The sequence below is a fragment of the Phalaenopsis equestris genome, unplaced genomic scaffold, assembly GCF_001263595.1.
Source record: "Phalaenopsis equestris unplaced genomic scaffold, ASM126359v1 Scaffold000600, whole genome shotgun sequence".
Taxonomy (NCBI): domain Eukaryota; kingdom Viridiplantae; phylum Streptophyta; class Magnoliopsida; order Asparagales; family Orchidaceae; genus Phalaenopsis; species Phalaenopsis equestris.
The window spans coordinates 2,634,684-2,650,318 of NW_018165040.1; the positions used below are offsets into that span (position 1 = coordinate 2,634,684).

Genomic DNA, 15,635 nt, shown 5'->3' on the forward strand with positions numbered 1-15,635 from the left:
TGTTGGTCCTTAGCCCTTACAACTAGAAGTTGAGTGCTTGGAACCACTTATGCGAGTTCTTCACAAAAATGAGTCAAGAAGTGACTTGAAGTTCTACGGGAGGTGGGCTCCATTGCTAGTCCGCTAGGATGGTCAATAAGAACTCCTAAAGCTAGATCCTAGGTTCTAAGAGTAGAAGACTAAGACCTCACTAAAAATGAGGTCAACAATTATGTAATAATAACAGAATTGATAATTTAAAAATTTTGTTACAAAGAATAATATAATATAGTAAAAACATCTCTCCAATTAATTTTGTCGAATTCGATCAAACCCTTCTTAAAAATGATATATTATTAAGAATATTTCATGAAAAAATATTGTATGAATTTTATTAATCACAAAATAAATATATTTTTTACTCTATATATTAAATTGATTAATTATATAGTAATCATTTTTCTTAAATTTAATTGGTTATATCATTATGTAAATTATTTAATATATCAAATTTAATAATTTATGAGTCTCAAGCGTATCTTTTGTAGCTCTAACTAAAAATATTTTTTCCCAGTGCTTGCATTGCTCTTAGTCCCACATCTTAAAGAGGCATACACTAGTTAATATTTAAAAGAGGCACAGAAAGTGGAAGCTAACTGCAATCATTCCACACAACATGACAACTTTTTTAGATAGGTGGGCCCATAACATTAAAAAATAAATTTATTATCCTTGCTCCTTTGTAGGCTAGTAGAAAAACATTGGTTGCCGTGCAAAATTAAATTTGGACCGAAAATCGGTCCCGATTCAGTGGCTGAACCAGCAATTCAACTGGTTTTTTACCAGTTCGATGTGACAAACGTGTTTTAGCCAAAACAGAATCGACCTTGGGTCCGATTTGCAGTCGAACCAACGATCTGATCAGGTTTTTAAAATCTTGTATGGGCCAGCCACCAACTCCAAATATTGGAAGATTTTTAGAATGTCTCGGGAAACATTTAATTTGAAACATTTCTTATGATTTATTCCCTTCCTATTTTATGTTATTCTATTTTTTATTCAGAATTATTTAATTTAGGTGAGATATGTTTGATAAGTTTATAAATTAGGAGGGATTGATTTCTCTATATATAAGTACCTTATTTGTTAGTAATAGTAGAGGCAATTTTCATAACCAAGTAATTTCTACAATGCAATAACATAATTGCATGCATTATTACCTTGATATAAGACATATATTTAGCCACATCCGCATGGTGATTGCACATTTTCATAGGCAGATCTTTTTTATGTATGGGAAAGCCATCAGGCATTTCTGCACTAGCTCCCTCGCCACTATTATTCTGAATCGATAGCTTCCTGCAAACACAAATAAATTGCATTTTAGATGAGAAACCTTATTCTTCGATAAGCTACTTCTGCCAAATAATTAAAAAAAAGAAAAAAATGTAGAAAAATTTACATAAGTACCACACAATTCTTATGGATTTACATATCTAACATCTAAAGATTGATATTTACATTTATAACACTTGGTGCTATAAAATTATGCATAAAAAGGTGCATTTAACATCTAACATTAGCAATAAGTAGCGATTTTGATGTGATTTTAACGATTTGAGTATTATGAATGTAAGTAAAAAAATCAAAGTTTAGGTGTTAGATATATAAATGCAAAATAATTGTGAGGAATGTATGTAAATGCCTCAAGAATGTAAGGCCTTCAGCAAAAGCTATGTTACCATGATGAATGCCATACATTTTATAATATGCTATTATGCAACTCAACATGGTTTGCATGTTGTTCATGCCTATTGTAGTCATGGGCAAAATATTTGGCAACTTGGACTTGGGCAAAAAATGCTATTTCAACTGAGGAAAACTTCCTGGATGGACTTGGATTAAAGCCCAAATATTTCCAAATTGGGCTAATATAACAAAAAGGACTGATACTTTACGAGGCATTGAATACAGAATGAAATAACCATAAAAATAGCGCGGCCATAGATTGCAAGTGATATAAAATGAGGGTCGACTCACAACAAATACTCTTTTTTGCTCTCTACCTCAACTTAGCTCACCTCAAAAAGAAATTCTTTTATTTATTTTTAGGGGCATTTACATACAAACCATCCAATTCTAATGTATATACATATCTAATACCTAACTTCACTTTTTACATTTATATCACTCAAATTATTCATATCACATTAATATACCCCTATTTTGACTTTTAAAAAGTGAAATACATCTTTTCATGTATAGATAAGGTGGCATATATGTAAAAAATTGAAATTTTGGTATTAGATATGTAATACATAGGATTGAGTGCTATGTATGTAAATATTCCTTTATTTTTGTCAGAATGGGTTCACTCTAGTAAAGCTGTTAGCCAGCATAAATATGCACAGCAGATTGTCACGAACTAACTTATCTCTAGTCACCCGTGCGGCTTTAACGTTATTTCTTGGCACTAATCAACCTAACAATACTTGGACTTGTAAGCACACAACACACTTGGAAGAAGAATAGGGAGAAGTATTGAAGAAAGGAACACTTCACTAAGAAAGATTACAATACTTGAATGCTTGGAGGCTTGAAATGTTTTCTTAGATGGTTACAAATGACGAGAGGAACTCTTATTTATAGTTTCATCTAAGTCCAAGGGAATATTCTAGAATAGCCAAGTTTCTAGATAATTCTACACTATTCTCTTATTTACATACATGACCCTAGATCCTTCTAGGTTATCCTTGAGTATCCTTGGAGATTTTCCTTTTACCTGTCTCTAGAATGAGGTGAAATCTTCTAGATATATATGGATTTCTCTCATCCATCTGGTATTCTCTAAAAACTTTCATCCTATGGTTGTCTTGCCAATTTCTAGAAGATGACACAGCGTGACACTTTCCCCCACTTAACCTCGCAATGGCCTCATTGCGGCTTCCTCTTGACCCTCGGACCAGCTTCCTTTGTTTGCTCATAGACTTGGTAAACTTGGGTTTTTCCTTGGCAGTATGCAGGAGAGGTGCCATGCTGGGAGACTTTATGGTTGGCAACTTAGTCCTTGGCTCCAGCCTAATGAGATAATTCTTTTCCCTCCTTGGTGGTTGTTCTTTTGGTAACTCTTTAAGAACCTCCACCACTTCCCTTGGTATACCTTCTTGGGGTTTTGTCTCTTCATCGGGGTCCTGAAGAACAACCAAGTAACTCCCCTTGTCTTTTGGAATGCCCTTCTTAAATTGCATGGCCGATAGCATTTTGAGATCCTGCCTATAAGTCCTTGTTACTGGTACTAAGAAAGCTTGATTCCCTTCCATGATGCACACGCTATTGGCGAAGGACATTGGGAACGCTCTTGTTTGATCCAAGAAGTTCATTCCTCAAACAACTTTAAAATCATGACAGAAAAGTCCAAGGAAACTGACCACGCCCCAATATTGGTCTTTACTCTTCTGGCTATTCCATGGATAGGTCTTTCTGCTGAATTGACCACCTTGATGGAGCCTCCTCTTTTAGTCATCTGCAAACACAATATTTTTTATTCCTCGGTGGAGATAAAGTTATGAGAATCACCCGTGTCTACTGTTTCTCTAGTGTTTTTCCCGCCTATTACAATCTCCACAAAGAGTAACCCCTTCGCTTGGGGTTTTGCTGGAGCTTGCATCCCATTCACCAGTTGTATAGCCCCTGCTTGTGTCGTCGTATTACCACCTCCTTCTTCCTTATGACTTGCAAGGAGAGAGTTTAGAGCATTCTTCTGAGGACAATCCCTTGCCCAATACGGTCCATCACAAAGGATGCACTGATTTTGTGGTTTAGTTTTGTCATTTTTAGGCTTCCATTTGTTTTTTGCTATGGATGAAGTTGCTTATGTTGATACTTGTCTTCCCTCTCTTTGACATATGTATTCTTCTTATCCTTTGGTTTTGTGGACTCACTTGAGTAATCAACTAAGCTTTCAACGACTGCAATGACAGTGGCAAGATCTTGCACTCCGCGCCTCTTAAGCTCAGTCTGTTCGCTGTTGGAGTCCGTCCATGAAGTTGAAAAGAACATCCTTGTTTGACATGTTGGAAATTTCAAGAACCAAGCTTGTGAACTACCAAATGTATTCCCGAATCGATCCCTCTTGCTTAAGCATTCGCAATCGGGCCCTAGCCTCATCCTCCACATTCTCGAGGAAGAATTGTCTCTTTAGCTCCTTCTTAAAGTCACCAAAGGTGGATATGGTGCACATACTTTTCTCTATATCTCCCTGCCTTCTTCTCCACCACAACATAGCGATATCTTAAAGATAAAGAGCTGCAAATTGTATTCTTGCCTCTTCACCCGTAATCCCCATCGCTCGAAATAATACTCAAGTTCCAATAAGAAGTTTTCCACTTCACTTTGTGCGCTCCATCAAAAGTCTTTGGTTTTGAAACTTCAATCCTCTTGACTTTGAAAGTATGTTAATTGGTGGGTGTCGCTAGTGCTTTCTTGCATAGCGAGATGCTTCCACGCATTTCCTCAAAGCTAACACATATGTCATTCATATTTTCTTCATTGGGTCTTCGCACCTCTTGGTGCTCCCCCATCAAATCCTCCTGCATCTTAGCCATTTGGTCCTTTAAAGACTCCTCCAGTTAGAGCATCATACATCTGTTCGTTGAATGGATTGTGATGTCATCCACGAGTCCACCAACCTTTTGGCCAAGATCCTCTATGTGATGTCATTCATTGCCTCTCCTCCATCCTAGCAAGACGCGAATCAAAGTTATTCATGCTCAACTTGGACCTCTCATGTGGTTTGAATACAGTTGGATCTCATTCCTCCTGAAAACCTCGCCCTTGTTGAGATGATTTCACATCAGTGGCTTCGGACTCCATCACGTGCTCTCTGACGTTTTTTGCCATACCTTCAAACTATGACTCTAACAACAACTGTCACAGACTAACTTATCTCTAGTCACCTGTGCAGTTTTAGTGTTCTTCCTTGCACTAAATCAGTCTATTCCTCACAATACTTGGGCTTGTAAGCACACAACACTCTTGAAAGAATAATAGGGAGAAGTAATGGAGAAAGAAACACTTCATTAAGAAAGATTATAACACTTGAATGCTTGGAAGCTTGGAAAGTTTACTTAGATGGTTACAAATGAGGGGAGGGACTTCTATTTATAGTCCCCTCCAAGTCCAAAGGAATATTCTAGAATTGCCTAGTTTATAGAGAATCGTACACTATTCTCTTATTTACATACATGACCCAAGATCTTTCTGGGTTATTCTTGAGTTATCCTTGGAGCTTTTCTTTCTACCATCCTCTAGAATGAGATGGAATATTCTAGATTTATATGGATTTCTCTCATCCATTTGGTATTCTCTAAAACCTTCCATCCCTGGTTCTCTTGTCGGTTTCTAGAAGATGGCGGAGCGTGCAAAGCGCTATATAAAATATAGATGAATGCTTAGCATGAACAACACACCAGAAAGAGAAGATTCACTTACTCGGCTTTGAAACTCAAGAAATATCCTTTATACTTTTAGACCTGGAAATGTACATACATATCACACGATTCATATATATTTACATATCTAACACCTTAAGTTTCATATTTACATTTATAGCAATTTGGTGACATAAACTCATGCATAAAAAAAAGTGTATTTCACTTTTAAAATGTTAATAATAATGGTATTTTATGCATGTAAATATTAAAATTTTGATGTTCGATATGCAAATATATAAGAATTTTGTGGTATGCACGTAAATGCACCTTATAAATATGATGGCCTAAATTACTTTACTTTCAATTTATTACAAAATCAAATCATTTTTAATTTTTATGGACTATGAAATGAAAAAAAAATGATTTTCCTACCAATTTTTCCAAAATTTTCTTAAAGGATAGAAAAATACCCTAAATATGTTATCAACTGAAAGAAAGGCAAACTGCAATTACAGCAAAGCGAGTTACAGAACGAATTCCATGCATGTTGCTGATGATATTTAGTTTTAAGGTCATGGATTGGAGCATATCGTTTGAGCTTGAGCTATGTAATACATATATTTCTTTCCTATAATATCTTCAAATTTCACTGTCAAACAAGGAAAGCAAGCTCCATCATAAGATCTCAGTAATGAAAAAATTGATTCCCTCACCATTTTAAATTATCTTTCGAATCGACCATAAGACATTGCAATTATATTATTGACTTATCTAGCATGTAAACAGTTCACAAGACTATGATTGATAGTTACTTTTTAACAAAAATAGATTTTTTTATTATTATAATTTATTTTTACTATAGATTTTTTTTTAAACAACGTTTTGATTTAAAGTAGTACCGAATGAATTTAACTTTACAAAAATAACAGTGGATAAAATGTAGTTAATTGTAACGATATTCTTTTATTTTTGGAGCGCATATGAACACCTTCATAATATATTAATGTTAAGAAAATGAACTAAGAAGTAGGACAGTGGCATTACTTTCTATACATCCAGTGGAGAAAGTACGATGAGATGAAAGCTCTCATGTAATTTCATATTCAAAGTTCTATGTATTTTTTTTTAGAAAGCCCAATGGCTAATATATTGAAAAGAAAATAGGATACATATAGATTGTGTGGGAAGACCCAAACATGACACCCTGCCACACGATAGTCATCATATGCAAATGGTTCCAAAAAGCGAAAATACGAAAAAATACATGAGAGACCTAAAAAAATGAAAAACCAAAAAGTGTCAAAATCCGAATTATTAGGTAACTAAAGAGCGACCCGATTTTGCCTTGCCTTACCTCTGCCTCTAGTTCTAGGGAAGGAGAGCTAATAAATTAGTGGGTTGAGTGTCATTGCCAGTAATAACCAATGTATCGTCCAATAAATTCCCGAGCTCGAGTCTGACTTCATTCTTCTTCTTCCTCCTCCCGGAATAGACTTGTCATTCCTCATCCAAAGATTGGCTCGTCTGATCAGTGGATTGGTCTAAAATGTGTCGGACATGTGTAAGTTCTTGAACATTAGAAGCAACAACTTGTTGTACAAGCTGATCTTTTATCGGATCAGGGGAGCAGGAGCATTCTCATGTGTCCTGGTAAGTTAAGTGGGTCTTCTTCAATAACAGTGAGTGGTATAAACACATTTATATTTGTACATGTAGTATGGTGTTCTTCATTAGGAACTACGGTGTTGGCACGGGGGATCCACAAGCAAATCCTGTCTTGTGGGAACTTCCTCCACAGATTGAGCAGATGTGTCCATAGCAATGGGGTTAGACCCCTCTTTGTTTGCTTGTTTGTTAGACCCCTCTTTGTTTGCTTGAGCTTTAGCTTTCAAGTTTGGATAAAGCCTGTGACAATTATCAATTGTATGCCCAAACATCTTACAGTGGATACAATAAAAAGATTTATGTTCCATGACAATTAGTTGTCAACATCCATTATGAGTTGTGCCCAGCCAGACTTCAGTAATATCAGGTAAGGTAATATCTCTTTCCATAAGTATTATGGCCACAGAAGGCCTGGTTAGGTTAAAGGTGGACAAATCTAGCTTCATAGGATCTCCAAAAATGGCTCCAACAAAATAAAGAATCTGATGATTAAAGAAATGCAATTTGAGACCAGGTAAATTAATCCATACCGGAATGGTAGGAGACTCATGATTTGGGTCAAAATCAGAAAACCACTTGAGTTACTTCATTGACTTGCCTGCAATGTTGAGATATTTTTTAGAGAAAATTTGAGCATAGTCTTCAGCTAGGGTTAACTGAATCAACACATGTCTCACATCCAAAAGTCTCACTTTCCAATTGCCTACAAGTTTGAGATCGTCAACACTCTTTGATACCTTCCACAGGTGAGTGCCCCACTGAAATTTCCCAATAAGAGCGAACTTGAATTTCTCAATTAGGGTTGAAATTTCTGAATCAGAGAAAAATAGTGTTGTCTTCCCACTCATATCTTCTTAAGAAAAGGGCAATTACTCGTACTATCACGACATTCATTGTAACTTGAGGGGAAGACAATAGTAGATTCTGCAAGATGATTACCCACCATGTGGGCAAAAGAAGTTTTTTCAGGATCAACCGAAAAATAAGGAAGCGCCATGACGACGATCCTTCATCCCGCCGATGGAAAAGCCAGAGAAACTAGACGTTCTGATCTGAAGCGCGACCAGCAGCGTCGGGTCGTCGAACCCGCGGAAGGCGCAGGACTGGTCGAAATAGCAGAAACGTGAGCAGCACAGCGTAGCTCGATTGGCCCTACAACAACACAATCGTCCCTACAGGCTCGACGAATCAGACGACGGACCACAATCGGCCCTACAACAGCGACCGGCCCTATAGGCTCGACAAAACAGACGTCGGAACAGAGGGTCGTACTCCCCTTCTTCTACGAGCATGTAATTAGGTAGCAGAGGCTAGGGTTTCGCCAGAGCCTCGACGATTCAATGATATATATTTTTTTTTCTGAGTTTTTTTCTCCCATATGTTCTACAAAAGAATATTTCATCAGATTGATAAGCCGATATGTGCAAGTTTTGAAGCATTCGGACATAAAATTAAGAATAGAACTGAGTTCTAGAATTTTCACATGTAGGAGAATTGTATCCTTCTAAAACTCACTAGCCAATCAACAATTACTTCAAATATAAATTAATGCTGTCATACCTTTAAAATGTAAAGTACTCCATGAAGTACCGAAAGATAAACTTTTAAATGATGCCTAAAACAAAAAATGAATTTCAAAAAAGACACATTATGACTAATATCAATGTTTCGCTGCCTAAATAAATAGATAAAATGATGAATAATCACCGGTACAAGACAGTCAGAAGGGAAAAATGCATTGAAATAGAAGAAGGATGAAAATGTGTCAGTTTCAATGATGCAACACAAGGCCCGCATCCGAAACCCAAGCCCAAGTTCATGACAAGATTCAAGTCAAGATTGCAATTAGACCATGCTAGCAAAAAATTTGAGATTAATTTTTTAATTTCATTTTTAGAATTAAATTACCTTTAGTAGATAGATATCCTCCTTTTGCTATCTTCTCTTAGTAATATAATAAATTTTCCTGATTTTAAAACTCATCTTGATTTGAACTTTAGATATGGTTGGTTTTATCATGCAACCATATTTTTATAAATAAGGATTTTAATGCTTGTAATTTTGTAATCCTATCATAAGCTGAAATGATAAAAATATCCTTTCCCTCTTCAACACATCTTTTCCAACTCCTTTCCAATCTCCTCCAAATCACCCTTTTTCTCTCCTCCTCCAAAAAACAAAAAAAAAAAAGGGATCAAATCCCGAGAACTCTAACTCTAATCCATGGGTTTCTCTCATGTAAAGAACAGTCTCTAATACTTGCTCTTTATAAACCCAAGAAAAATTAAAAGCCTCTCCTTCGGATTCCTAATCTTGCCCAAAAATATCTCGTATCTCTCTCAACTTCTCTAACTTCATCCATCCACAAGTCTAATTCACTCAAAAAGAAAAATAACAATTAAAAGAAAGTATTGAGAGTAAAAGGTGAAGATCAATAAGGGGATCTATCTCCATGGTTTTCTTTAATTTAATATCAAAGCAATCCGCCAAAAGATTAAATTCTAGTTATTTCCTCCTACCATAAGATAATTTTTGGGTTTCTCTCTTCTGCCATAAGGCACAATTCCTACCACTCCCTCTTCATAAATTCAAAGAAAAACCAATAGTTTCTCCAAGGTTCTCCACACTTATCCCAAAATTTACCTTATTTCTTTCTCAACCTTCCTCATACAAAAGCCATTTTCGCCCTCTCTTCAATAAGGGTGACTTTAAGGAGAAAGCAATACATTCAAAGACACTATTGATAAAAGGGGAAGATAAAGACAATGTACACTGAGATCTCCATCAATTTTGTATAAAGCCCAAACTCCATATGAAAAATCATATTCACCAAATTGGTATCGAAGCTAACCAAACATTCGACAAGCTATTCATGGCTTAACTCGGTTAGAGTTCGTTCATGACCATTTGGTTAACTAATCTTGAACATTTCCATTAATATTTGGTCGTTCAATGAACAAGCTCGAAAAATTTTAAGTTTGATTCAGTTATGATCATGAACATGATTTAAAGCTCATTAACGAGCCATTATGAAACTCTTAAACAAGCTTATTAGGAAGTTAGATTCAATTATGATCATGAATAATATCATTTAAAGCTCGTAAACAAACTTTTTGCTCGATTCTAACTTTGTAGCTATATATTCCCACATAATTTGGGCGTTGAACTTAGTCCTATTTAAATTGTAGTGATGAGCTTTATGACATGAGCTTGTAACCTATGTGAGGGTGTGTGGATGGTTCGAATGAATGCTCCTAATTATAATATCATTTTTTAAGCTCAATAAGTTTGGTATAATAAGCCTCAGCTAAAATATCAATCAAGCTACTCGTTTAATACTCAATAATACAAAATGAATCAACCTTGAAAAACATGTATTTAACTGAACCAATCTTGAAGACCATCACAAAAACTTGAATTGAGCTCAAGCCAAGCTCAAACATGATTTAGGAAAATGAGAAACCCAAACCTCCAGCTCAACTCGGCTCAGTTTATTTGCAGCCCTATATATTTATACAATCCCAAGAGAGTTTGAAATAGAAAACATGCAAAATCAAAATAGAATGATTATAATAATACATGGTTTGATGAGTAGACAAAATAATAATTATAGAATAGTTTCAAAAGTCCATGAAACAATGAGGTGGCATGAAGTGATAAAGGAAGGTGGAGGATTAACAAGCTTGATGGAAAATTGGAGGTGGAATTGAAGAAAATCGATATTTCCCCAATAACTTGAAAGGAGAAATTGAATCATTAAAACTTCAATGAACACTATTTTTCAACTATGACTAACCATGAAAGAATAAACAAATCTGAAAGAAAAAAAGAGATGCAGTGTTGTTTCTCATAACTAAATTGGGTCATAGTACTAACCTAATCATGTTTCTATTAGGATATAAAAGTGATTTATTTAAAATGCTAATCAAAACTTAACTAGAAGAGCTTTATAAATTATCACCAGATATATTAAACATAAAAAAAAAAGACAAAGCAGATAAGACAACCTCCAAAACTTCTCCGGATCTTCACAGGTTTCTGATTTCTCCTTCAACATTCTGAACATTGAAACCATGCTGTCACAGACAAAATACAATATTCAAAATTGAAGAAGTTGAAAGATACAAGGTTCCACAAAATCAATACAAAGAGAAATAAACATACTTAGCATGGTACTTATTTATCTCCAAATTATATTGTTTCTTACTCAACCTGGTTTGCCGTTCCTTTTGAAGAAGAACATCTGGATGTAGATCACCAGAGCAAAGTAAGGTAGACCTGGCAATATATATGGAGTTCTTTGTATCAAGGATAAGACCAAAGAAAAGCATTCCAAGTATTAAGTAGCAATTATCAAGCTACATAAGCCTTCAATGATAACTGAAATAAACCTATAAATCAAAGATAATGATAATAAGAGCAAAACATCATTTCAAAATGAAATTCAAGCTTTACTTCAACCATATGGTCCATATTAATGTCCAATGAAATAGATTTTCAAACTAAAATTGAGCATCATGCAAAATATAAGCATTTTGAAAAATCATTTAAGCATTCTAAGCAGAGAAAATGTTCAGACTTGCATATCATAAGAAGTAATGTGCAAATCTTGTAAAGTTAGGAATAGTTTGTGTATATAACCCCTCACCACTCGATATTCACGAGAGCTCATCAACTGTGCACTTCTTTTTCAAACCACAATTAGCCAATCTTTGGAAAAAAAAAAACCAATTAATCTGCCCAACCACAATACCACAATATTCAAGTGTTAAGAAGTATCCAAAAAATAATATATGGATACAAGCCCATATGAAACATTTAACTAATGTACCTTTCCAATTCTAAACTATCGTAATTCTAAATTTCAACCTAGTTTCCTTAATAATCCATACTGCACAGCACATTGATAAGTTAATTCCATGATTAATCACATATCATCATCAATGTTAGTAGCTTTAAACCAAATATTTAAAGTCAATTTGCTAAACCTTCATTCTCCATTTATTTAAGAGATACATAAGGTGATGTGGGCTCACCTGAGGATCTGAACAGGCTGTTGAACCAGTTCAGCTAGGGAGCCTCAAAGGGTGCAGGACGGCCCTTGTCTTTGGGCTAGGATTGCCGCCCAAGTGAGGGGAGGCCCCACTTAGTTACTCTATTATTTATATGTTGCTTTCTCTATTTTAGGGTCAGTTTTTGCTGAGATTTCTGTTTGGAAAGCTGTCGGTGTCTAATTTTCCCTTTCTAGGTTGTATCCGACGGCAAAAAGGTGCTCTGGCTATAACTTGTCTCGAGACGGTGATTATCCTCAACTTTTCCCAACCCCCGCAAGCTTCCGCTCGCTCTCGCCATCATTGAACTTGTTGCCCCCCTTCTCAGTCACCAATTCCTGCGCCTGTCGTCATTACACCCCACATCAGCCCCTTCCCTGCCGCCACTTCCCAGACAACCATTTGACTACTGTCCAACCAGCGTTCACCACTGCCATCCTCACCCTAAGTGTTGTTTGTGTTTACTGTCGTTTATTTCCTATTTTGAAGAGTATTCATTGTAATCTTTTGAATTTCAGCAATAATATTACATTAATATTGTGATTTGAGTTAACTCTGATATCATTTAACATAAGAGCTGGCCTAACCCTTGTCCAATCCCAGGGTTTCCTAGCATCCGTCTTACCTCCTCCACAAAAAATTTTCTTTCCTATCTTCAACCGCCCTTCCAATCCCCAAACCCTAATCATGTCTCTAAGGGGATACATGTCAGAACCCTACCCAGGACAAGATATAGCGAGAGATTAGTCGGCTTTAATCAAAGGCCTGCGCCTCCTGTCACTACACCCCACATTAGCCCCTTCCCTACCACCACTTAAGACAACCATCTGACTACTGTCCAACCAACGTTCACCACTACCATCCTCACCCTAAGTGTCGTTTGTGTTTATAGTCATGTATTTTCAGTTTCGAAGAGTGTTCAATGTAATCTTTTGAATTTCAACAATAATATTGCATTAATATTGTGGTTTGAGTTAACTATGTTATCATTTAGTATAGGAACTGGCCTAACCCTAGTCCTATCCTAGGGTTTCCTAGCATTTGTTTTACCTCCTCTACCAAAAAATTTCTTTCCTATCCTCAACCACCATTCCAATCCCCAAACTCTAATCATGTCACTAAGAGGATACATGTCAGAACCTACCCGGGACAAGATATAGCGAGAGATTAGTCGGCTTTAACAGAGGCTTGCAAAGATTGACGATGAAACACTGGGGGAAATTACATTCAACCCTAATCAAGAAAGTCGAAGAGCAGAAAGAGGCAAGAATTTGCATCCCTTCCATAGGGATGACCTCGGTTATGAGAAAAATTGACCATGACGCTTTGGAATTCAGTATCAGACCGAGAGAGGAAGCCACATATGGAGGACACCGAGATTTTAGCATCAAAATGAATCTACCGAAATTATATGTGGGAATGGGTCCAGACGAATTTATCGACAAATTGCAATCAATTGAGCAGATTTTTTAGTATAAGGAAGTGTAAGAGAATACACATGTATAACTAGCAACCATCAAGTTGAAGAAGAACGCCTTATTGTAATAGGAAAACTTGTAGAGGCAAAAAAAGAGAGAAAACAGTGATAAAATTAGCAAGTGAGAAAAGATAAAAAATGGAGAGGAAATATCTACCACCTCATTGTCGTCGAGATATGGTTCTGACACTCCACCACTAGCAACTGAGAGACCTATTAGTGGAGTAGTTCACAACGCAATCTGACCAGTTGCAGATGAAGTGTGAGTTGGTTGAGCCAAAGAAACACAACTATAGTCCATTATCCGAAGGCCTAAAACCTGTTTTCAGCAACGTTGTGCGGCTATAGCATTATTGATCACCAAGACAGACATTAGCCCTAAAAATGGAGATAGAATAAACAAAGCAGGCAATCAGCACCAGTCTGACAGCCAACCGTAGTTGGAGACACCAACACGCCTCAGGGAGTTGAGAAACTTAGTTCGGATAAGGACAGAACAACCTCAAATGAGAAGAAAACCAAAAAGAGTAGCACGCCTACTACAGTTCCAACCCGAAAATGTTTTAAATGTCATGGATTTGAGCACATCGCCTCTAGTTGCTGAACAAGCCGAGTTGTGTCTTACCGAGCAGAAAAAAGTGGAAAGGGTTAGCAATGAGGTGGCGGTTGAGGAACAAGGTGAGGTGTATCATTTTCCATCTGATGAAAGCAAGATGATCATAGCTCGACGGGTCCTACAGACTAAAAATATGAGGGATCTGCAGTAGCTTCGCCACAATATATTTTACACCCACTGCACAATGAACGGGATTGTATGCGGTCTCATCATTGATGGAGGAGCAGAAAGAACGTGGCATCTACACAGATGGTGGAGAAATTGTGTCTCATGACTTAGAGACATTCCCAGTCATATTCTCTGATGTGACTGAAAAAGTAGAGCAAGGTTGGCATTGCAAGAGGTGTCTAGTGAAGTTATTGATTAAAAGTCAGCTACAGGATCAGGTGTGGCATGACGTAATTCCCATGAAATTTTATCACCTGTTGTTGGGAAGATCGTGACAATTTGACCATAATACACAACACGATGAATTCAGAACCACCTACCCATTCATCAAGGAGGGGAAGCGCATCATCCTTCTTCGGAGAAATTCAAGATCACAAGTGCCCTTGCCATCCAAGCAACATCGGTTGGATCAATTTTGGTGATGATAAAGGATGATAAAATTGAGACGTTGATTCCAGACATGAGACAATTGTGACAGAGAGCATTTCAAGACATCACAATTGATACCCTATCAACATGGCCACCACCATTCATGGAGGCTCGAGTTAACTCGTTTCAAAATAAGTTGAGCCGGCTTTTGATTACTTTGGGAGAAAGTGCAACCAATAATGGAATCTAAGGGCTGCTAGGACAACAAATGAAAAACCAGAATCTTCCTCAACGAATGAAGTCGAAGCTCCCCCACCACGAGAGACTGGCGCGAGTCTCGCCTGGGGGACTAAACCGGCTGTTGAACAGCTTTCATAACAGAGCCTTAAAGGGGGTTGGTCGGCCCTCGGCTTTGGGCTAAGGTTGTCGCACAATTGAGGGGAGCCCCCCTTAGTTATCTACTACTATTTATATGTTGTTTTCTCTGTTTTAGGATCAATTTTTATTGAGATTTTTGTTTGGACAGTCGTCGGCGTCTAGTTTTCCCTTTTTAAGGTTGTATCTGACGGCGAGAAGGTGCACCGATTGCAACTTGTTCTGAGGTAGTGATTATCCTCGACTTTTCCCATCCCCCACAAACTTCCTTTCCCTCTCGCTATCATTATTGTCGTACAAGCTGCAATTCGCCCAAAAACCAGCAGTTTTGTTGTCTACTACAACCCCAAACCCTTCCCCTTCCTGTTACCTTTCCTCCCTCCCTTTTTCCCAGTTGCAGTCCCAACCCCTCTCCCGTCAGCAAATTGACTGCTACCTCTCTTGCTTTCCTCCCTACTGTAACCACCCCCCCCCCCACCCCCCCTACTTCACACTATATTCTT

The 15,635-nt window shown here is 37.0% G+C and overlaps 1 protein-coding gene across 2 annotated transcripts in view; it reads right to left on the bottom strand.

Annotated features, from left to right (window-relative positions):
- Positions 1-15,635, bottom strand: part of LOC110029642 — a 71,147-nt gene that overhangs the window by 14,138 nt on the left and 41,374 nt on the right. For both annotated transcript variants that reach the window (XM_020732025.1, XM_020732026.1), the window contains exons 4-6: positions 11,241-11,354; positions 11,084-11,152; positions 1,200-1,338 (exon numbers count right to left, since the gene is read on the bottom strand). In XM_020732025.1, the coding sequence (XP_020587684.1) occupies positions 1,200-1,338; positions 11,084-11,152; positions 11,241-11,354 (322 nt within the window). The remainder of the gene's footprint in view (positions 1-1,199; positions 1,339-11,083; positions 11,153-11,240; positions 11,355-15,635) is intronic.